Source organism: Lepidochelys olivacea (genome assembly GCF_965140295.1).
Source record: "Lepidochelys olivacea isolate rLepOli2 genome assembly, chromosome: 1".
NCBI classification, from domain to species: Eukaryota; Metazoa; Chordata; order Testudines; family Cheloniidae; genus Lepidochelys; species Lepidochelys olivacea.
The window spans coordinates 43,718,746-43,741,824 of record NC_140411.1 but is presented as its reverse complement, the minus strand read 5'-3'; the positions used below and the strand labels follow the sequence as shown (position 1 = coordinate 43,741,824).

The window sequence follows — 23,079 nt, the reverse complement described above, 5'->3', positions numbered from 1 at the left end:
GAATTAGCTCTCTCTTTGTGGGTTCCAGAACTAACTACTTGAAGAAGCACTCATATATGGTGTCTAGAAACATTATCTCTGCATCACACCTTGAAGTGACATTTACCTAGTCAATATGAGGCTAGTTGAAGTCACTCATGATTATTGCTCTTTCTGGTTTTGTAGCCTCTCTGACCTCCCTATGCATTTTACAATCACTGTCATCTGGTCAGTAGTATATTCCTATTGCTTTACTCTTTTTATTCAAGCATGGAATTTCTATTTATAGAGAATTTGTGATACAGGTTGTTTCATTCAAGATTTTTACCTTATTTGACTCTACGGTTTCTCTAAAATATAATGCCAGTCCCCCAACAGCACAAGCTACTCTGTCATTCCTATAGATTTTTTATCCTGGTATTACCATGTGCCAGTGATTATCCACCAAGTTTCTACGATGCCTATTATATCAATGTCCTCAATTTAATGGTAAGCACTCTTGTTCACCCATTTTAGTATTTAGACTTCTAGCATTTGTACATAAGTACTTGTAAATTTTGTCAATATTCAGTTGCTTGCCTTCACATGTTATATTTAAATAGGATTCTGTTACATTTGACTGTTCCTCACTGCCTTCTACCTGCACTTTACCAACTTCTTCCCTATCTTTTTTATTAGTATACAGAGTTCCCCCTTTAATAAATTCATCCCTGAGGGGTGTAAATGCCTGACCATGTGTTCCTCCACACCTTTTGTTTTTTCTCCAGCCCTTAATTTAAAAATTCCTCTACAACATTTTTAATTGTACGTGCCAGTAGTCTGGTTCCATTAAGGTGCTTCCTTTGGTTAAGCCACTGCTTCCCCAAAAAGGTTCCCCAGTTCCTAATAAACCTAAATCCCTCCTCCCTTCACCATTATTTCATCCACGTACTGGCCCCTTGTATGGAACGGGAAGCCTTTCAGAGAATGTGACCGTGGAGGTCATGGACTTTAATCTCTTCCTACCAGCCTAAATTTGGCCTCCAGAACTTCTCTCTTACCTTTCTCTATATCATTGGTACCTACATGTATCATGACCATTGGCTCCTCCCCACCACTACCTATAAGGTAATGTAGGGTAACTTGAAGTGTTGTGGCTTGTGACATGAAAATTGACCGTTTGAAGCACAAAATCTATTCATCCAACCTTTACCATGGTTACTGGTGGTTTACAATTATTTGTTGCTGGTCATTTCAGAGCCAGGAAGAGCACAGCCTGACTTTCAGGTCTCAGGTGAAGTTTTCATTGCTAGCAGTTACATACCCTACATGTTTATACTCTGATATCCGTTCACTGAGAGACATAGAACCCTAGGAAGCTATTTTAAAAGTCTCTTTCTAGAGTATAACTACATTAAAATCAATCTGAATGTCTTCAAGTTGTAAACCTGGTATCTTTAACAAGAACGCTCTTAAACCACCTGTCAAAAGTACAGAATAGTTAGAAGGTTAATTTTCTTCGGATTCTCTGTTGCTATATAAATATTTTGTTTTTTTAAGAAAATACTGCAAAAGGAAAACTTTTCGAAATATATAGGCAAATGCATATATAATTTGTTTCACAGTATTTGAAACTATTGAACAACAACATAAATGACTTGGATAAGGATACTAAGATCAATACTTCTTTGTTTTCAATGCCATGCTAGGTCCCTCTTCCCAGGCCTTGAAGGAAGATTACTTTCTGATGACCTGAAGCCTCAAGTCCTAACTGCTTTGAAGGAAGCTGCCAAAAGCCGAGGTAATATTCAGTTTTCTTGTGTTTTCATCCTTACAAAGAAAACAGATTGATAATAATAAGTTTAAGAAGAAATTGTGTGGTTTGCTTTGCTTAAGAGCTATTGTTTTCTTAATCTAATTTGGAATTAGGATAGTTCAGAGCGGCTGATTAAAACCCACATTTAAAAGAACTAAGGCTGTCAAGTGATTAAAAAAATTAATCACAATTAATTGCACTGTTAAACATAATAGAATACCATTTATTTAAATATTTTCGGATGTTTTCTACATTTTCAAATATATTGATTTCAGTTACAACACAAAATACAAAGTGTACAGTGCTCACTTTATGTTTATTTTTGATTACAAAATCAAAGTATTTACACTGCAAAAACCCAAAAGAAATAGTATTTTTCGATTCACCTAATACGGTTACTGTAATGCAATCTCTTTATCATGAAAGTTGAACTTACAAATGTAGAATTATGTACAAAACCCCCTGCATTCAAAAATAAAACAATGTAAAATTTTAGAACCTGCAAGTCCACTCAGTCCTACTTTGTGTTCAGCCAATCGCTCAGACAAACAAGTTTGTTTACATTTGCAGGAGATAATGCTGCCCGCTTCTTGTTTACAGTGTCACCTGAAAGTGAGAACAGGCTTTCTCGTGGCACTGTTGTAGCTGGCATCACAAGATATTTATGTGCCAGATGTGCTAAAGATTCACATGTCCCTTCATGCTTCAACCACCATTGCAGAAGACATGCCTCCATGCTGATGACAGGTTCTGCCCAATAACAATCCAAAGCAGTGCGGACCGACGCATGTTCATTTTCATTATCTGAGTCAGATGACACCAGCAGAAGGTTGATTTTCTTTTTTGGTGGTTCGAGTTCTGTAGTTTCCACATCGGAGTGTTACTTTTCTAAGACTTCTGAAAGCAAGCTCCACAACTCGTCCCCTTCAGATTTTGGAAGGCAGTTCAGATTCTTAAACCTTGGGTCAAGTGCTGTAGCTGTCTTTAGAAATCTCACATTGGTACCTTCTTTGCGTTTTGTGAAATCTGCAGTGAAAGTGTTCTTAAAATGAACAACATATGCTGGGTCATCATCTGAGACTGCTGTAACAGGAAATATATGGCAAAATGCAAGTAAAACAGAGCAGGGGACATACAATTCTCCCCCCAAGGATTTCAGTCAGAAATTTAATTAACACTTATTTTTGTAATGAGCGTCATCAGCATGGAAGCGTGTCCTTTGGAGTGGTGGCCAAAGCATGAAGGGGCATACGAATGTTTAGCATAGTTGGCATGTAAATACCTTGCAGTGCCAGCTACAAAAGTACCATGTAAATCCCTGTTCTCAGTTTCTGGTGACATTGTAAATTAGAAGACAGCAGCACTATCTTAAATGTAAACAAACTTGTTTGTTTCAGCGATTGGCTGAACAAGAAGTAGGACTGAGTGGATTTGTAGGCTGCAAAGTTTTACATTGTTTTGGTTTTGAGTGCAGTCATGTAACAAAAAAAAATCTACATTTGTAAGTTACACTTTCACGACAAAGAGATTGCACTACAGTACTTGTAAGAGGTGAATTGAAAAATAGTGTTTATTTTGTTTATCATTTTTACAGTACAAATATTTGTAATAAAAAATAATACACACTTGGATTTCAAGTACAACACAGAATACAGTATATATGAAAATGTAGAAAAACATCCAAAATATTTAATAAATTTCAATTGGTAGTCTGTTATTTAACAGTGCAGTTAAAACTGCGATTAATTGCGATTAATTTTTTTATCATGATTAATTTTTTTGAGTTAATCGCGTGAGTTAACTGCGCTTAATCGACAGCCCTAAAAAGAACATTATTTTTAAGGCTAAACTGGGCATGCAAAATCTGCTAAGCTTCTCATACAAAAATAGATACAGTTTACAATCTGAATGCAAAATAGCACAGGTGATACTCAAAAACTGGCAAAAAGGAAGGGGAAGAGAAGAAGGATGAAGATCTACAATCAAGTAGCACATGATTACTCAGTAAAGCGCACACACATACTGAAGTTTCTATAATCATTTTAAATCTCTCCCCCAGCCCTGAGATCATTATAGCCATTGACCGTCATGTTCTTCTTCAAGTGATTGCTCATGTCAGTTCCCATTAGGTGTGTGCGTGCCATGTGCACAGTCGTCGGAAGATTTTTCCCCTTGTGGTACCCGTCAGGTCGGCTGTGGAGCTCCCTGGAATGGCACTCTTATGGTGGTGTATGTAAGTCCCTGCTGAACCACCACCTCTTCAGTTCCTCCTTACTGCCAGTGATGGTTGTTGGAGCTACTTCGTTCTCTTGATTTGGGCACGCACTTCTCCTAGCAAACATTTATTCTTGTATTGTATATAGTTCTACATAGTATAGGTTTTCTAGTGTTCTAGTTAGTTAGTTTGTAGACTAAGTTTCTGTTGGGGGTTATTCCCCTCCCCCCTTTTTTCCCACTCCCCTCACGGCTTCAAATCTTGTGGGTCCTGCAAGAAACCTATGCCCAGGGGATATCCTCATGGCTTCTTCTTAAAGTGCTTGTGGGAAGCCTGCCAGCCTGACAAGTGCAAGATCTGCAGGAGCTTCTGCCCAAGGATTAAGAAGAAGAGAGTCTTAAGACTTAAGCTTCTCCTTATGGAGTTGGCTTTTGGTCCCCAGCCAGCTCAGACTGTGTTGGGGTCCAAGCCTGGCACTATAGTGCACAGAACACTGGCCTCAGTGAGAGAAGCTGTGGCACCGGCAAATGACTCAGGGTCCAGAGACACACAGCACTGCCACTCTCTGGCAACAAAGACGAGTTTGGCGACCACTTGGCACTGATCTCACTTGCCGGTACCACATAAGAAGCAGAGAAGAGCCAAAAGGGGGGCGCTTGCCGACAGTCCAAACAGTGGAGTGCAGTGGTGCCCGTGGAGTGCGTCCCATGTTGGGACACTCAGCTCCTCCTCAGAAACAGCTGGTGCTGTCCAGTCTGGCCACCCAGGCAGAACCATTGGGTCTGGTTCCATTGGACTCCCCAGGATGGAAGAGCCAAATGGTGGAGTTGGACATGCGGTCCGCTCCTGACATGTTTGAGGCTGCCAAGGACCCCACAGAGATGGCAACCCAGCACTCCCCAGCACCGGCAGCACCAGCACCGCACGGGGGGCTGGACTTTCCAAGGGCAAACTCGTCATGTTGCGGCACCGCTTGCACTCTCCTCAGCACTGATTGCCGGCACCGCCCCACAGGGCACTGCTGTGGAGTCCAAGATCAGACTCATCCTCAGAGGCAGAGCTGGAATCATACGTGTCCAGATGTAGCTAGCACCAGTCTTCTCACTCCAGGAAAAATGAGACGCAACAACTCCTGATGATGCCCTGGCCACCACATTGGCAGGCGCCCGCTCAGTGGCCGTTCTGGAGCCCACGGGTGTATCATCAAGCCCAGGGACCAAGCTCTAGGTTCCTTTCGGTTGCCTCGGACAGACGGGGGCCTCCATCTGCCTCCATGGTGAGGGAACCTCGAAGGGGTTCGGATCCCAGTGCCCAGGCCAGCACTGAGGCTGGCACTGAACCTGGCACTGAGTTTGCGTCCGGCACCACATCTTCCACTGCACAGGAAGTATCAGCACTGGAGGACCTCTGTGAGTTGGAGGGTCAGGAGGACCCCATGCCCATGAGCCCTTCTTCACCCTCCTCCCCAGATGAGTTAGTAGCAGGCTCTGCCTCTTTACCGGCTTTGAGCAGTAGAGCCCATCAGGAGCTGCTCAGAAGAGTAGCCCTAAATCTGGGCTTGCAAGCGGAGGAGGTGTCAGAAGAAATGGACCCTGTGGTGGACATTCTGATGCCAGAAGGTCCTTCCAGGGTGGCCTTGCCATTGATCAAGATCATCCGTAATACTACCAAGACTCTCTGGCAGACTCCTGCTTCGATTCCTCCCACGGCTAAAGGGGTGGAACGGAAGTACTTTGTACTCTCGAAGGCGTACGAATACCTTGTCACCCACCCTCAGCCGGACAAGCTGGTTGTGGATGTGGCCAATGCCAAGGAAAGGCAGGGTCACCAAGGCCCCACACCAAAGTCTAAAGAGGCAAAGAAGCTGGACCTCTTCGGCTGTAAGGTCTATTCCACCAAGGGGCCCCAGGTTCGAATTGCAAATCAGCAGGTGGTCCTTAGCCGCTATAGTTTTAACTTTTGGAACTGCCTGTCCAAGTTTAAGAGAAAGAACTTCAGTTTCCTGCCCTGTCTGGGGGCATCCCCCCTCCGCCCTTCCTCGGCATCTAGTAGACTAAAAAAAAAATATTTTCAGTTGAAAGAAGAAAGTAAAGATGATATTCTTCTGCATTCCTCCCTGCTAGAGGATGACAACCCCCTGCCCAGGGACATGCTTGGCTCTCTCTGCTCCAAGCGGTGCCTCTCCTGCCAGGAGCCAGTTCCTGTAATGGCCAGACACTCACTGTGCCGGGAGACCCTCACAGCAGTGCTTTACCTGCCATAGCTAAAATGGCAGCCTCACAGGAGCTGGGAGCTGAAGTTAAAACTCCTCCCTATGGAGAAAATACTTCAGTCTGCAGGGGACTCCAGTGGGTGGTGACCCTGGATCATCCCCGGAGCCTTCACTTTGAAAGGGGTCGAGTCGTGAAGTGGAGAAGAAGAAGAGGAAGAAGAAAAGAAAAGCCACCAGCAGACTATCCCTCGGAAAGGCTCATAAAAAGGGCTCCTCCGAGCAACTGGCCAGCCAGAGGGGTTCCCCAGTGCAGACATCTCGGCACCGATCCAAACACATGCGTCCGAGCAGGGCGGTCCTTACCCATATGCAAAGCACGTAAGCCCCCCCCCCCCCCGCGGAGGCCTGGGGCCCCAGACACAACCCCCATGGGGCCCTGATTCCGAGTAGCTGGCCAGCCAGCGGGGCTCCCCAGAGTGGCCGCCTTGGTAGGAGGACACCAGCAGCTCTGAAGCACAGCAGAGAGAGAGGGCCTCCTGCTGTGAGCTCTGCTCTGCTGTGAGCTCTGCTCTGCAGCAGGCACCAGAAAGGGGTCTCCTGCTATGAGCTCTGCTCTGCAGCACTGGCATGGGTCCCCAGGGCACCATTCGAGAGAGGCCAGGGGCTTCCACAGTCATGCTCTGAGGCAAGGGTACGGCCTCCTAAGGAGAGGGGACAATTACCGTACCATCTGTAAAAGAGCAGCACAGAGAAACTCTTTGGCACCAGGTGCAACATAACTGATGAAGTGGGTTCTAACACACGAAAGCTTATGCCCAAAATAAATTTGTTAATCTCTAAGGTGCCACAGGGATTCCTCGTTATTTACACTACTGACACTCCTCTGTGGTACCACGTGAGCCCATGGTAACACATGTGCTCTTATACTCTGGAGACCTGTGGCCACTGTTCCCTCTAAGCTATGCGCTTGTGCACTCGCACACAGATCATAGAATCATAGAATATCAGGGTTGGAAGGGATCCCAGAAGGTCATCTAGTCCAACCCCCTGCTCAAAGCAGGACCAATTCCCAGTTAAATCATCCCAGCCAGGGCTTTGTCAAGCCTGACCTTAAAAACCTCTAAGGAAGGAGATTCTACCACCTCCCTAGGTAACGCATTCCAGTGTTTCACCACCCTCTTAGTGAAAAAGTTTTTCCTAATATCCAATCTAAACCTCCCCCACTGCAACTTGATCCTAAACCCCGCGCACACGGCGAAACACTGCCCGCACGAAAATGAAATACTGCAGCGGAGTCAGGCCGAAATATCATTTACGGGCGACTTTTGACATTGTTCGCCTGCCATCTATCAACACAACCAGGTTCTACTAGCTGGCAAGGGGGCGGAAAAGGAAAGGAGGTTAAATTTCCTTTTTCTAAGTATTTAAAAATGACATTTATAAAATAACATGGTGTAAAACTATTATTATCACAAATTGCAAATGAAAACTTTTTAAATGCCTCATGGTGCACAAATTTGAACTGTGCTTCAAAAATTTGCACAGAAGAAATTTTTTGCACACACGGCCTGTCAAAAATTAGAGGGAACATTGCTTGTGGCCTCAGTACCCAGGGAGAGACAATTACTGTACCATCTCTAAAATAGTGGCACCAACAAACTTTCTGTACTGGGCACAACAAAACTCTCATTTAGGGAGTGCTCTGCCCTATTATCGGTACTGACAACATACCACGGACACTCCTCTGTGGTACCAAATGAACCCATGGTACTGCATGAGCTCTGGTACCCTGTTGACCTGATGATTGGGGAAGAACTGCAATCCCCATGAGCTCTGGTACCCTGTTGACCTGATGATTGGGGAAGAACTGCAATCCCCATTAGTTGGTACCAGGACCCTTGTATTGAGCACATCCCGGTACCCAGAATTGCTCTTGGCACTGGGCTGTATACTGCCAATACCGCAGTCAGCACCACCCTTACCCCCTAACAAATCTGTCACTGGCCAGGAGGAGATCATTTTCCTGGCCTCTCATCATGGCCCACTATCACACTACAAGGGTCCTCCCCAATTCCATCAAGCCAATCTACAGTCATGGTACGGGCCCCCTGAGGTAAGCCCACTGCCCATGCCTGCCTTCCTCTCTCTCCCCCCCCAAGGCCATATTGTAATTCTTGGGCGATGTACAAACACTTGTCGTGACCATCCCCGGTGTCTCTCAGGGAGAGTCCACCCGATGGTTTGCTAGAGCCTGGCTGTCCAGAGCACCTGAGCCAGGGTAAGAGGAAGCTTTTTCAGAACAGGAAAAAGAACCTGAAGGGGAAGCTACCCCTCCTGCACACTTCTCCTTATCTCTTCCAGATGAGGCTGTGCTGCCCACCCCTCATCACTAGGTGAAGATTTTAAGAACTTTCTGGATCTTACCAAGAGGATGGCAGACGAGCTGCACATTCCCCTACAGGAGGTGGCAGATACACATCATAAGTTGGTGGAAATTCTGCACACCACCTTCTTATCTAGAATTGTCTTCCCAATAAATGAGGCAATTCTAGAGCCTACCAAAGTCATCTGGCAGACACCAGTCTCCATCACACCAACCAGCAACAGAGTGTAAAAAACAAACAAACCCTACATCTCTACCCAAAGAGGCAGACTTTGTTTTCAACATCCGCAACCCAACTACATCATAGTGGATGTAGTTAATGCACGAAGCAAGCAACATGATGCCAGGTCAACTCCATACGATCAGGCTCGGTAAGATGGTGTATTCATCGACAACATTATTGTTTAGAGTCATAAATTACCAAACTGTCATGGCCAAATACTATTTTATTAATTATGGGAAACCTCATGTGTTTCTGGAACGCTACTAGAAACACAAAAAGAACAGATTCAGACCATTCTTAGAGATGGTCAGTTAATAGCCAGACTGGTCCTAGAGGCAGCACAGGATGTAGCTGTTACAGCTGCCTGCCCAGTCTCCATGACAGTGGTACTGAGGTGGGTTGTGGGGTTTTTTGGTTGTTTTTTTCTGCTACACCTCTCTAGATTGCCCAGAGAGCTACAGACTTCCAGTTTGAAGGGCCAAACTCTTTGCAGAAAAGACAGATTTTCTCTCCACATCCTGAAGGATTCTTGGACCACGTTACACTCCTTAGAAATCTGCACTGTGGGACACAAGAGAAGATATACCTCTCAACCACACCACAGGTCACAATCTTTTCAATACCCACCATCTCAGTGCTGTTATGAGCCACAGTGTAAGAGGACCAGGGCTCAAAAGTGGGAACAGTCTGCACCCCAGTCCGTGACCTCTCAAACTGCCTCTTATAGGCATTTTTGATGAGCTGGTCTAGGGCCTGAACAAAGATACCTTACAGCATCAGCTGCCATCTATACACCTGTCACGCCACTCAGAAGTCACCTTGTCCTACTTCACAGCAGTTAGGACCAGCTCTAGAGCAAGGAGATTGATTTCTAGCCCTGAACCTACAGGTGCCTACTTCCATATCTCAATACAACCATTGTACAGGAAATTTCCTACTGCGTACCTTTGGGATAGGATCATTATCAGTACAGACTGCTCCACACAGGGTATTCTCCAAGGTTCTCTTCATTGTAGTGGCATACTAACCCCCGTACAGTGACTGGACTTTAACAGCACCAACCTTGATGCAGTACAAGTGAGAGCATTCCTCTCGCTACCCACATTCACCACCCTAGGACACGTCTCCCTAATACGCTGGGGAGATCACCTACACAACCACAAGGTTCAGGACAAATGGCCTTCCACAGAAATTACCTTCCATATCACTCTTTTGGGGCTAAGGGCTGTCAGAAGTGCCTGTGCACACTTTCTACCTTTCATCAAAAACAACACACAAAGGTCATGATGGACTTAATGTGACCTGTATGTTTTGTATAAACCACCAAGGAGCTGCCAGATCTCCCTTCTCTACAAGACAGCACTCAAACTTTGGAACTGGTGCACCCATCACAATGTGCTCATCTCAGCTGTCTATCTACCAGGGATGTGACAACCAACAGTCTCCGCTGGAATTTTCTCATGACAATGAGTGTGTATTGAATTCAGAGGTGCTTCAACATATATCCACTCTTTGGGGAACCCTGACTATGGATCTCTTCACTACTTAACGGAACAAAAAAGGTCCTTGTTACTGCTCCAGGGCTGGCCTGGGGAAACATTAACTGGCAGTTGCCCTCATTTTCCCATGGGACAGGGCCCACCTATATGTCTTTTCCCAGTTTCCTACTCTATCCAAGATTCTGTTGAAAATTCAGTGAGACAAAGCGAGAGTTATTCTGATTGCTCCTCTTGACTATGACAAGTCTGGCCCCCTTACCTGACACAGATGACAATATGCTCTCCTGTTTCTCTTCAACCCATCTGTCACCCACTCTCTCAAAACAATGGGCTGACCCTTCACCCCAGCCCACAGTTCCTCCGCCTCCAGGCTTCTTAGTTCCAAGGTTTAGAGGCAGAACGCTCTGACAAGCTGAAAGACGTGTTGCAATACAACCAAAAGTTGACCACTTGACTTATTTATCTACAAAATGGAAACAACTCCAAGTTTGTGTCATTCGAAACACACAGACCCAACCTCATCTTTCCTCCCTCTGATTTTCCCTACATTTTAAACTCTCACTCAGACCCCTTAAGGTACATCTCATGGTGAAAATGGCTTCCCACTTGGTGTTTGCTCACCCACTAATGCAGGGGTGGCCAACCTGAGCCTGAGAAGGAGCCAGAATTTACCAAAGTACATTACCAAAGAGCCATAGTAATACGTCATCAGCTTCTCCCCTGTTCCCAGTGCATCCAGTCCACCAGCAGCCCTGCCAATCAGCACCTCCCCTCCTTCCCCGCACCTCCCCCTCCTTCCCCACACCTCCCGATCAGCTGTTTCCTGGCGTGCAGGAGGCCCTGGGAAGAGGAACGAGGACACAGCAGGCTCAGGGGAGGGGGCAGGAAGGGGTGGAGTGGGGGCAGGGCCTGTGGCAGAGCCAGGGGTTGAGTGGTGAGCACCCTTCCCCCCCCCACCCGCCCCGGCACATCGGAAAGTTGGTGCCTGTAGCTCCAGCCCCGGACTCGGTGCCTATACAAGGAGCTGCATATTAACTTCTAAAGAGCTGCATGTGGCTCTGGAGCCACAGGTTGGCCACCCCTGCACTAATGTGTAGATTCTTTAAGGGCTTTGGGATCTCTTCCCACATGTGACACCACCCGCTCCAGCCTGGGACTTTAACCTAGTTCTCAGGGCTTTGATTAGATCTCCCTCCAAGTCCCGGGCAACTTGTTCTCTCTTACACCTGTCCATGAAGACAGCATTTCTAATTGCCATCACCTCAGCTAGGCACAGAGGAGAAATAGCGGCCCTGGTGGCACATCCATCATTCACAGCCTTTTTTTAGAAAAAGACAAAGTAACTCTAAGGCTATATCCTAAGTTTCTCCCTACTTTCTCTGCACTTTCCATATGAATCAACAGATCCATCTCCCTGTTTTTTCCCAAAACCACATTGTGACAACTGGGAGACAATTGTGCATATGTTAGATATTAGAAGGACATTAGCATTCTACTTGGACAGGACTAAGGACTTCAGGAAATCCCCTAAACTCTTCCTTTGTCCACAGAAAGATCCAAAAGCTCTGTGATATCAGCTCAAAGACTATCCAAATGGGTCTCTAATTGCATTAATCACTAACCAAGGGCGCAACTTGCTTCCGTCCAGAGTCCATACGCACTCCACGAGATCAGTTTTTACCTCAATCACATTCTGAGGGATACCATTGCCTCAGCAATCTACCGAGCAATGACTTGGGCCTCTGCCCCTGCTTTCACAGAACATTATGCGATCACTAAAGATTTGGCCGCTGACAAAATCTTCTACTCCACAGTACTCTCTGAAGTAAAAAACTCCACTCCGAAGGCCCAGCCTCCAGTGGTGAGTACTGCTCGGGAGTCACCTACAGTGGAGCACCCGTAGGGACACTATTCAAAGAAGAAGAAGAAGTTACTCACCTTGTGCAGTAACGATGGTTCTTCGAGATGTGTGTCCCTATGGGTGTGCCACACCCGCCTTCCTCCCCTCTACATTGGAGTTCTCTATAGGGCTCTGCGGTAGAGAACGAAGTGATGGGGGTTCACCCGTGCAGTGCTAGGTAGCCTCAAGGCAGACCATGAGGGAGGAAGGGCACATGCGTAGGTCAATGGACGCTGCTACTAAAAATCTCCGATTAGAGGTGCAGGAGCGCACATACACCTACAGTGGAGCACCCATAGGGACACACATCTCGAAGAACCATCGTTACTACACAAGGTGAGTAACTTCCTCTTATATGGCGCAGGTCATGGCTGCAAGTCTTGGGCCTCCCTCTGGAGGTCCAACAGACTATACAGGACTTGCCATTCAGTGGCTCGGGTCTCGTCACAGAACAGGTGGACTTTAGGCTCCATAGTCTCAAGTACTCTAGAGCGACCTTAAAGTCCTTGAGGCTTCATATGCTGGCCTTGCAAAGGAAGCATTTTAATCCTCAGCCCCTGCCTTACTTCTACCCCTCTCAACCGAGGCAAGACTACAACAGGAGATGGGGTAGAAGTAATAGGGGAAGGCCTCCACAATCCTCCTCCACCCAGGGCTGAGGCTCAGCGAGACAGTCGCCAGCTCCCAAGAAAAACTTCCAAAGGTGCCCCTGGGTGCAATGCACCAGTCCATATCCCGGATCCTTCCCCTCCTTTCGTGAACCATCTATCCCATTTCTGTGGGTCCTGAGCAAGGTAGAATTGGGATATTCTCTCCAATTCTGTACCCTCTCACCCACCTTTCCCATCCCTCTTCAGGGACCCTTCTCACAAGCGGCTTCTAGTGCAGGAGGTGCAAACACTCTACAACTCGGGGCGGTAGAAGAGGTACTGATGGAGTTCAGGGGCAGGGGATTCTATTCCCATTACTTCCTAATACCCAAGGCCAAAGGTGGGCTCCAGCCTATTTTAGACCTGTGAAACCTCAACAGATTCATGAAGAAGCTGAAGTTTCACATGGTCTCCTTGGCTTCCGTTACTCCCTCTCTGGATCCAGAGGACTGGTACACCATCGTCGACTGGAAGGAAACTTTCCACTCATGCCAATTATCTGGCAAAGTGGAAGAGATTTTTCATTTGGTACCTCCAGAAAGGTACTCCTCCATTTCAATCCTCAATTCCCTTTATCCTGGACTACTTACTTCACTTGAAACAAAAGGGGCTGGCAGTCTCGTCAATAAAGGTGCACCTGGCGGCAATTTCAGCTTTCCAGACCGGCTCAATAGGCTGCTCAGTGTTTGCTAACTCTATGGTTGGCCATTTCCACAAGGGGTTGGACAGACTGTTCCCCAAGTAAAGCAGCCGATCCCTCCATGGGATCTTAACCTGGTGCTCTCAAGGCTCATTGGCCCTCCCTTTGAGCCCCTAGCAATGTGCTCAGTGCTCTACCTTTCTTGGAAAGTGGCATTCCTAGTGTCTATAACATGAGCCAGGAGGGTGTCTGAGCTCAAGGCTCTGATGTCCGAGCCCCTTTATACTGTGTTTTATAAGGACAAGGTACAATTGCAGCTGCACTCAGCTTTCCTCCTGAAGGTAGTTTTGCAATTTCACACAAATCAGAATATCTTTCTGCCAGTATTCTACCCTAAGCCACACGCCAACGACAGGGAACACACGCTCCATTCCCTGGATGTCAGACAGGCTTTAGCCTTTTACATCAAGCAAACAAAGACACAGCTCTTCACCTCTATTGCTGAAAGAATTAAGGGTATCCTGTTTTGTCCCAGAGAGTTTCTTCTTGGATCATAAAAAGAAAAGGAGTACTTGTGGCACCTTAGAAACTAACCAATTTATTTGAGCATAAGCTTTCGTGAGCTACAGCTCACTTCATTGGATGCATAAAGTGGAAAGTACAGTGAGGAGATTTTATATACACACATACCATGAAAAAATATACATTGTATGGAGAGTGATCACTTAAGATGAGTTATTACCAGCAGGAGAGTGGAGTGGGGGGAGAGAAAACCTTTTGAAGTGATAATCAAGGTGGGCCATTTCCAGCACATTTCCAGGAGTTAACAAGAACATCTGGATCATGGTATTTATCAGAACATGCTATGACCTAGCAAAGATTCTGGCCCCAGCATTGACAGAGCATTCCACAAGAACGCATGCTTCATCTGCAGCCTTCCTGGCGCAGGTTCCCATTCAGAACATCTTCAGGGCAGCGACGTGGTTGTCTGTCCACACCTTTACCTTGCACTACGCCATCACACAGCAGGCTAGAGACGCTGCCACATTTGGTAGAGCTGTGCTACAGTCTGCAACTCAGTGAACTCCGACCCCTGCTCTAGGGGACTGCTTGGGAGTCACCTACTCGGAATTGACATGAGCAATCACTCGAAGAAGAAAAACAGTTACATATCTTTCGTAACTGTTGTTCTTTGAGATGTGTTGCTCATGTCCATTCGAAGACCCACCCATCTCCCCTCTGTCAGAGTATCTGACAAAAAGGAACTGAAGAGGCGGGACCTATATACATCGCCGTAAGGGTGCTACTCCAGGGGCTTCACAGCCAACCGGACGGGTGCAGCTAAGGAAAAAACCTTCCAATGATTGTGAATGTGGTGTGCACACACCTACTTGGAATGGACATGAGCATCACATCTCAAAGAACTACAGTTACGAAAGGTAGGTAACCGTTTTTTCCCCACTCCAGTTAACATGTTTGAATGTGTGTGTGAGTTCATATGTAAACAGTCAATAACAGTACCAGCCTTTTGGTTATGGTGGACATGCCCAGGCCTCACATTCTGTAAGAGATTAGATTAATAGATTTTAAGACCAGAAGAGACCATTATGGTAAGCTATTCTGATATCCTGCATAACAGAGGCCAATAATTTTCACCAAAAAGAAAAGGAGTACTAGTGGCACCTTAGAGACTAACCAATTTATTTGAGCATAAGCTTTCATGAGCTACATGAAATCTTATGCTCAAATAAATTGGTTAGTCTCTAAGGTGCCACTAGTACTCCTTTTCTTTTTGCGAATACAGACTAACACGGGTGCTACTCTGAAACCTGTCAATTTTCACCAAGTGATTCCTGTGTCGAGTTCATAAGTTACGGTTAAGCTACAGCGTTTCTTTTAGAAAGAAGTCCAATCTTGATGTAAAGACTTCAGGTGACAGAGAATCCACCACATCCCTAGATAAATTGTTGCAGTGGTTAATTAACCTTACTGTTAAAACTTTGTGCCTTATTTCTAGTCTGATTTCATGTGGCTTCAGGTTCCAGCTATTGGATCTTGTTATGCCTTTATCTGCTAAATTAAAGAGCCCTCTACCATCAGAAATCTTCTCCCCCGTAGGAATTTATAGGTTGGTCAAGTCAGCTCTTAACCTTCTTTTGGATATATTAACTAGATTGAGCTTCTTTAATTTCTTATTGTAAGGGAGGTTTCTCAGACCTTGAATCATTCTTGTAGTTTTTTTCCTGTAGAGCTCGGTAAATAACTGAGTTTTTTGATTGGCTGGCAGTTCTGAAAAATTGTAAAAATAAAATAAAAACAAATTGGGTTGCATTGAACCCAAACTGAAAATTCCCCCAAAATTTGGCTAACCAAAATGGTCTACAATTTTTTTTCAGTCAAAGTGGTTTTTTGGACCTGGGTTAGATTGACAAAATGGGGAGGAAGTGGTGCTACTTCTCTTTATAACTATAGCCCCGTGGTTAGTTCATTCACCCGGAATATGGAAGACCTGGATTTTATTCCCCTCTCTACTTGATGTGGAGAAGGGATTTGAACTTGAGTCTCCTTCCTCTCAGGAAAATACCCTAACCACTAGGCTATGAGAGATTCTGGGGTGGGTCTCTCTCAAGCTCTTCTGTTGAAGCAGTTCCACTGTGTGTTAATCAGTCACTGGAGCAGGAAGACTGGAATCTAGGTTTCACACTCCCAGATAAGTGTCCAACAATTCTAATTCTCTCTCTGGATGAGTATTCAATTACTTATATATGGTGGAACACTTTCAACAGGAGAGACTGAGAGAGACCTGCCCAGCAGGTCCTGCCTCAGCAGAGGGGGGCTAGACTAGATGACCTGCTGAGATCCTGTCTGACCCTACATTTCTATGATTCTATATCCCATATCCTAGTGGTGGGAAGTGGGAGAACCAAGTTCAAATCCCTTGTTCAGATCAGGAAGAGAGGGGAACTGAACCTAGGTCTCCCAGATCCTGGCTGAGTGCCCTAGCTGTGGGGCTAAAGATTATAAGGGAAGCTGAATTTTTTTTTCTGGATGACTATTCAGAGAATTCATGTAAAATTCATGAATTGTTTCAGGTCAACTCAAACTGTATTTTTCAGTGAATAAGCTATTTGTGAAAACATTTCATCTTGTTCTACTTTTCTGAACCCTTTCCAATTAATCAACTTTTTTTTAAGGTGTGGACACCAGAACTGGACCTGGTATTCTAGTAATGGTCACAGCAGTTTGCTGTCTTTGATATTCTTCATCTGTCTCTTCTCCTTGACATCCTCTATTCTTTTGGCTTCCTTGACTCTGGACTCTTGTTTTCTCTAATTTCTTTGGTTGACTTTTCACCATTTCTTTTGGTAGCTCTTCCTTCTCCTCTCACCCCCTGAGTTGAAGTCCTCCAGGGTTCCATCCTTGGGTGACCTGCACCTCACTTGCATGGGTTTAATGATCACGTCTCTTAATATTTTCAAATGTAGCAGAAATAGAAAAGATTTACAGACAGGTGACAAAACGATTAACAACTTGGCAAAATTTCCGTACGAGGAGAGACTGGAAAGATTGGGACTGTTTAGTTCACAGAGGAAATAAGTATGAGAGAATTATTAATAAGATAGCTATACAAAGTAATGTGTATGTTACAGAGAAGGTAAATCAAGTGCTCTTATTTACCCCTTTCTCATAATACAAGAGCCAAAGGACAGCCAATGATAATGAAAGCCTGGAAATGTAAGATTGATATAAGGAAATATTTCTTTATACAACGCATATTTAGCTTGTGGAACCTGTTCCTACTAGATTTCATTAAAACTAAGAGTTTGGCGGGAGGTAGGCAGATGTGACTGCTACTTATTCTGCTAAGACATGCTTGTTTTACTTTTGCCTCATCCTCTAACTTCACCAAAAAATCCTGTTTCAACTATTTGTTGTGTTATATTGTAACCCTGATTGTAGATTCTTTGGAGCAGTGACTATTTTTAAATAAGTATTTGTACTGTGCTCCTGTCTTGATTGGGATTCTAAGGTGCTACTATAATATAAATAATAATTGGTGAGATATGAGAAGAATTAAACATTTTATATGGATGAGAACATCCACAGTTACGTTCGATGGTTTAAAAAAATTAGAAGTAGAGAAGAGGGAAGGTGGCCACAGGAGGACCTGTGGTCTGGGGGAAGGACCCAGGGTAAAACCATCATCATGGTTACCTCCACGGGACTCGAGGATGAAGAGCTGAAGTGATGATCAAAGGGGAACAGTCTTCATTCTGTTCCCCAAAACTTTCCACAAGGCTGGTGAGAAAAGCTGGAATAGCACCCAGAGGAGCCTCCCCCTCTCCTCTACCCCATGATCGAACCACAATACTACAAATTTAGTATCTCCTTTAATTTTCCCTTGATCTCCAAATATCAAGCTGAAGAACGCCCATCACTTCATACAGTCCCATTACTGGCAGATGCACTTTTTAGTTTTTTTAAAGCAAATTTGCTAGGACTGAAAAGGAGATGATACATTTTAGATGGGTAAACATCTACTGTGTAAAAATGAGGATCAGTGGCGATATTTTAACATATGCTTATTGCTACAATTATAATCACAGATTTACAGGTGCAGAGACAAAAATCCATGGGTTGCGTGAGGACACTTCGAATAATGATTCACCTAATTTTGTAATGCTATCAAATCTGTATCTCTCCTGATTATTGAATTGAAATTTTTTTGCAATATGGAAATTATTTGCATCATTGCAGTTTTCTGACTCTTTGTGTGATGCATTACCATCATCTTTTACACCCTTGGTTCTTATTTTCAACCAGGCCACCAGATATTTAGCAGTTCTCCTTTCTAATGTTTATCCTACTAGTATTGCTGCAGAGAAAACATATGAACATTCTTGTACATGAATATTATGGGTAGACTTCTTCTGTAGAACTTTAAATCCCTTAGATCATTCTTCTGAACTCTAGAGTGGCCGACTTTGCTCTTCATGCTCTTTTGCCATAAATTACTTTTCTTTCTAAGGCATTTACAAGATCATAATGTACACATGATACTGTAAGACCTGTTTATTTCTCTTTTGGCTGGTTCTAAAATCCCAACTGTCAAGAATTTTCCCCCAGGTGACTATACAAATATACAAGAAACATGTTCTTATATTTTCTTTCAAAAGGTGGGGTGGAGGTTCCACACTGGTGTTGCACAGAAAGATCCAAATCCACTTTCACTCCATAAAGCATTTTCTTTTATTGTAAGAGGCAGATTGTTACTTTTATATTTAGCATGATCATGTGTAAATTACTAGCATTTTGAATGTTTTCTGAAAAATGGATTTGATTATATTCTAGCCCACCAGCTTCTCTGGGGATTTTCAGGTAGGATTACTGACTGAATATTTTGCTGGATTGAAGTGTGGCATTTGTGTGGCTTTGATGATTAAATGTTTCTCTGACTCAGCTTCCATATAAACAGAAACTGGATAACTTACACAATTAAACACAATTGGCAAAAAACAGAACAAAAAAGCCTAATAATTGAGAAGATGATAGTGTTAGGACTCATTGCATAGAAGAAATAACATTTTAATGAATTTATATTGATTTATATTTAATGATTTAATTGATTGATATTTAATGATTTAATTGGGGATCGGTCCTGCTTTGAGCAGGGGGTTGGACTAGATGACCTCCTGAGGTCCCTTCCAACCCTGATATTCTATGATACTATGATTCTGTATTCATTAATTGATGCAAAATTGTTTAAATAAACCAGGGCATCATGTGAAGATTTTCAGAATTTCTAAATGGTATCAAATTTTTATTCTATAAAATTGGCAAAATAATTTGAAATGTCAATATCTGAGCTACATGTTTAAGGTGTGAGGACTGTACATTCTAGGAGCTGCATGCAATTAAAGAATTAATTGGAAGTACCTATCAGCTGGAATACTTTAATCATTAATCAACAGCATGAACATTTGTTTCTTGTATTAACTTTTTATGTTCAATAAATATTTAAGAGCTTGCACTAAAATAATAGAATTTTAGTTTTGATTTTAGGAGAATTTCCCCCTCCCTGGCCATCTGCCTTAAGTTTCTATCCCTTCTGCTAGCGCCACTGCCTCTCTCAATACTGCAGCACCAAGGAAGGGGGGGAGTAGCCTTTGACAGCCTGGAGGAGGGAAAACTTACTGCTTCCAAACATGTTTTGTTACCCACTTCCAAACTAGGAGGCAAGTAGTTGGGAGTGGTAGTGTCTCTTTCCCTCTAACCCTCCACGTTGAGACTTTGAAAGGAGGTGGAAAGAAATGGGGTTTTAAGCTTTTGCTGATCACACTGATAACCCCACCCTGCAGGATCAGATTCTCCTCTGAGATTATGGGAGATGGTTGAAAAGTAGGCAGCCTTGCAATGGCACACAGAATTTAAAGACCCATATTATCATACGTGTATGTACAATTTATAGTCTCATCAATATTCAATTCTGCATGACTGTTGTAACAGCTTCATGCTTATCAACAAAGACAATTATATGGCAACATACTTGGTTTACCTGTACCTATGGGCATTTCAAAGGTAGACAAAGGGATTCTGCTAGCCCATATACTATTATGTATGACTGTATGTATTCTTCATGTTGTAATCAATAACACAGAAACAGTTTTGTCAGAATGGAAGTAGTTCAACTTTATATACATATTATGGGTGCCTTAGAAATACCTCAAAGATATCCTCAGCACTGAGAGGGCGTGATAGTTATTGCATTATCCATAGTAAATGTTACATAGGAAAATGTAAAAAGATTGTTTGTGCTTGATGTTGAAAAGAAAATCTCTTTTTTTACTGAACATATTAGACACACCATCAACTTGAAAATCAGTGGTGCTTGAAAATGTTGTACTTTCTGTATGCAGTATTGTACCTCATCCAGTGTACTTAATGCCCCAATAGCAATATGTGGGTAAAACCAGACAATCACTATGTGCTTGAATGAACTCACACAAGAAAATGATAAAAGACCATATCACTTGTGGGTGAAAACTTTTTACTGGATGTATCCCACAGTTCTTCTTCAAGTGCTTGCTCATATCAATTCCAATTAGGTGTGTACACGCTGCGTGCATGATCATCGGTGTATTTTTACCCTAGCAACACCTGGTGGGTCGGCTGTGGAGCCCCCTGGAGTGGTGCCTTCATGGGGCTGGATATATACCGCAGCCGACCCGGTGCCTCCTCAGTTCCTTCTTACCACCCGTGACAGTCGTTGGAACTGTGGAGCGCAGCATAGCTCTCCTCCACTCTCCGTAGCTTTTTGCTTCCCGTTGTTAGATAGTTGTTATAGTTGTATAGTTAGTATAGTTGCAGTAGTTGTTATAGGGATAGTGATAAGTTTAGACTTAATTTAGTGGGTTGGAAGGGGTCCTTCCCCTCCTCCCTGCCCGCCGCTTGGGCTCGTGCCCAGGGCTCCGGATTTCAAATCTTGCTCAGCCTGCTCAAAGCCTACACCAACAGGAGACACCTGTTTGAAGGGCCTCAGGGAGTCTCACCAGGCTGACAAGTGTAGGATCTGTAAGATGTTCAGACCTTGGACCAAAAAGGAGCGGGACTTCAGACTCAAGCAGCTCCTTATGGAGGCGGCCCTTAGCCCGGACCCTCCATCGGTGCTGGGCGCTTCGGTGCGCAGCGCCCCGGCGGCAGCATCAGGTACTGCACTGCAGATGGACTCTGATAGAGGCCCGCAGCACCAGCCCTCTCCGGCACCTCAGCCAGTACAAGTGACCCGGCACCGTTCTCTATCTCCGGGCCAGAAGAGACAGTGCAAGCCGGAGACGACTGTCCCATCTCAACAGTCACCAGCACCTCCGATACCAGCACTGGAGTCGTGTCCAGCGCTGGAGCAACCGAGGGTAGAAGCGCCAATATTGGCGCCGTTGACTCCGGCACTGAGAGAGGAGCCGTGGAGTCCAGTGCGCACAGGCTCCCTGACTCGGACTGTGGTTGAGCCCCGGCTTCCGTCAACAGTGGAGACGTTTGCAGTGGCACGAGACCTCATCGCCCTCACAGAACCGGCATCATCCCAGACTGCGGCACCGCCTCTGACTGGTGCGGTACCATGTAGGGGCAAGCCAACCCTCATACGTCCGCCATCTCCGCGCATGCAAACACGGCACCGGTTCTGGATCCGGTCCTGATTCCGATGCCGCTCGCAGTCCCTACACCCCTCGCAGTCCCAGCGCCGGTCGTACTTGCACCATCAGTCGTACTCATGGCACCGATCTGGCTCTCAGCACAGCTCTGGACAATGGTACTGTTCAGGCTCCCGATCTTGCTTCCAGCACTGATCAGAGCGCCAATCTCCTTCCCGGAGCTGATCCCGGCACTGCTCCCGCAGTGATTGTCGTCACGGTCCAGATCTGGATCCCGGTACCGGCCCAGTCATTGGCACCGATCTCAATCCCGGTACTGCTCTGCAGCCCCTCGCCGGCACCGCTCTCCAGCAACCTGATATCACTCCACACCGCACCCTGGAGAGTCGACGCAGGCACACTCCGCACTGCCTTGGCCCTCGCGTTCTGCTTCACGATCGTCACAGTCCGAGGGTGGCTCGCGCTCAGCCTACCCTGTTCCAAGTCATGGCGAGGGTGATGTGGGTCACTGGCAGGAGGAAGGCCAATTCACCCTAATCAGGAGCCTTCACAATGGTCCTTCTCGACCCTGGGGGCGTACCACCAAGCCCAAGGGGTTCCGTCAGGGGCCTCCCGCTCAGCCCACTCAGAACCCTGGGTGCCAGAGGCCACCATAAGTCGTCGTCCTCCGGGGGGTATGGAAGCGACTGCACCTATCCCAGCGCAGGCCCCAGACCCCAGTGTAATGGATCCTGGACAACAGGACCCTTCACAGCAGTTTCTGTCACAGGATCCCCTGGCCCCTGTGGCATCCTCCTTGTCCTCTCCAGACAAGGCAGTGGCAGGGACAACAATCTCGGGTCCTCCCCCAATAGACCTTTGTGCCCACCAAGACCTTCTACATAGGGTGGCATTTAATGTGAACCTCCAAGCTGAGGAGATAGTGAAGTTGGAGGACGCAGTGGTGAACATCCTTTCAGTGGAGGCCCCATTCCGAGTAGCTTTGCCCATTCTTCGCACCATCCAAACCAATGCCAAGACAATCTGGCAAACCTTCGCCTCCATCCCACCGACGGCCAGAGGAGTGGAGAGGAAATACTTTGTCCTCTCCAAGGACTATGAGTACCTTTATACTCACCCTCAGCCGTGTTCACTAGTGTTGGCCTCGGTGAACGAAAGGGAGCGGCATGATCAACAGGCTCTGGTGCCCAAATCGAAAGACGGCAGGTGTCTCGATTTGTTTGGGTGCAAGATTTACTCCTCAGGGGGGCTACTGCTCAGGGTCGCGAACCAACAGGCGCTCCTGAGCCATTATGACTATAATTCGTGGAGCTCCATGTTGAAATTTAAGGAGTTAATTCCTCAGGAGTCCAGGGATGAGTTTGGGGCCTTAGTGGAAGAGGGCAAACAGGTGGCTAGGGCGTCCTTTCAGGCCTCCTTAGTACCTTCCATAA

General features: G+C 45.4%; 1 protein-coding gene across 4 annotated transcripts in view; it reads left to right on the top strand.

Annotated features, from left to right (window-relative positions):
- Positions 1-23,079, top strand: part of SACS (sacsin molecular chaperone) — a 269,818-nt gene that overhangs the window by 214,893 nt on the left and 31,846 nt on the right. For all 4 annotated transcript variants that reach the window (XM_084640856.1, XM_084640857.1, XM_084640858.1 and 1 more), the window contains one exon: positions 1,668-1,759. In XM_084640856.1, the coding sequence (XP_084496982.1) occupies positions 1,668-1,759 (92 nt within the window). The remainder of the gene's footprint in view (positions 1-1,667; positions 1,760-23,079) is intronic.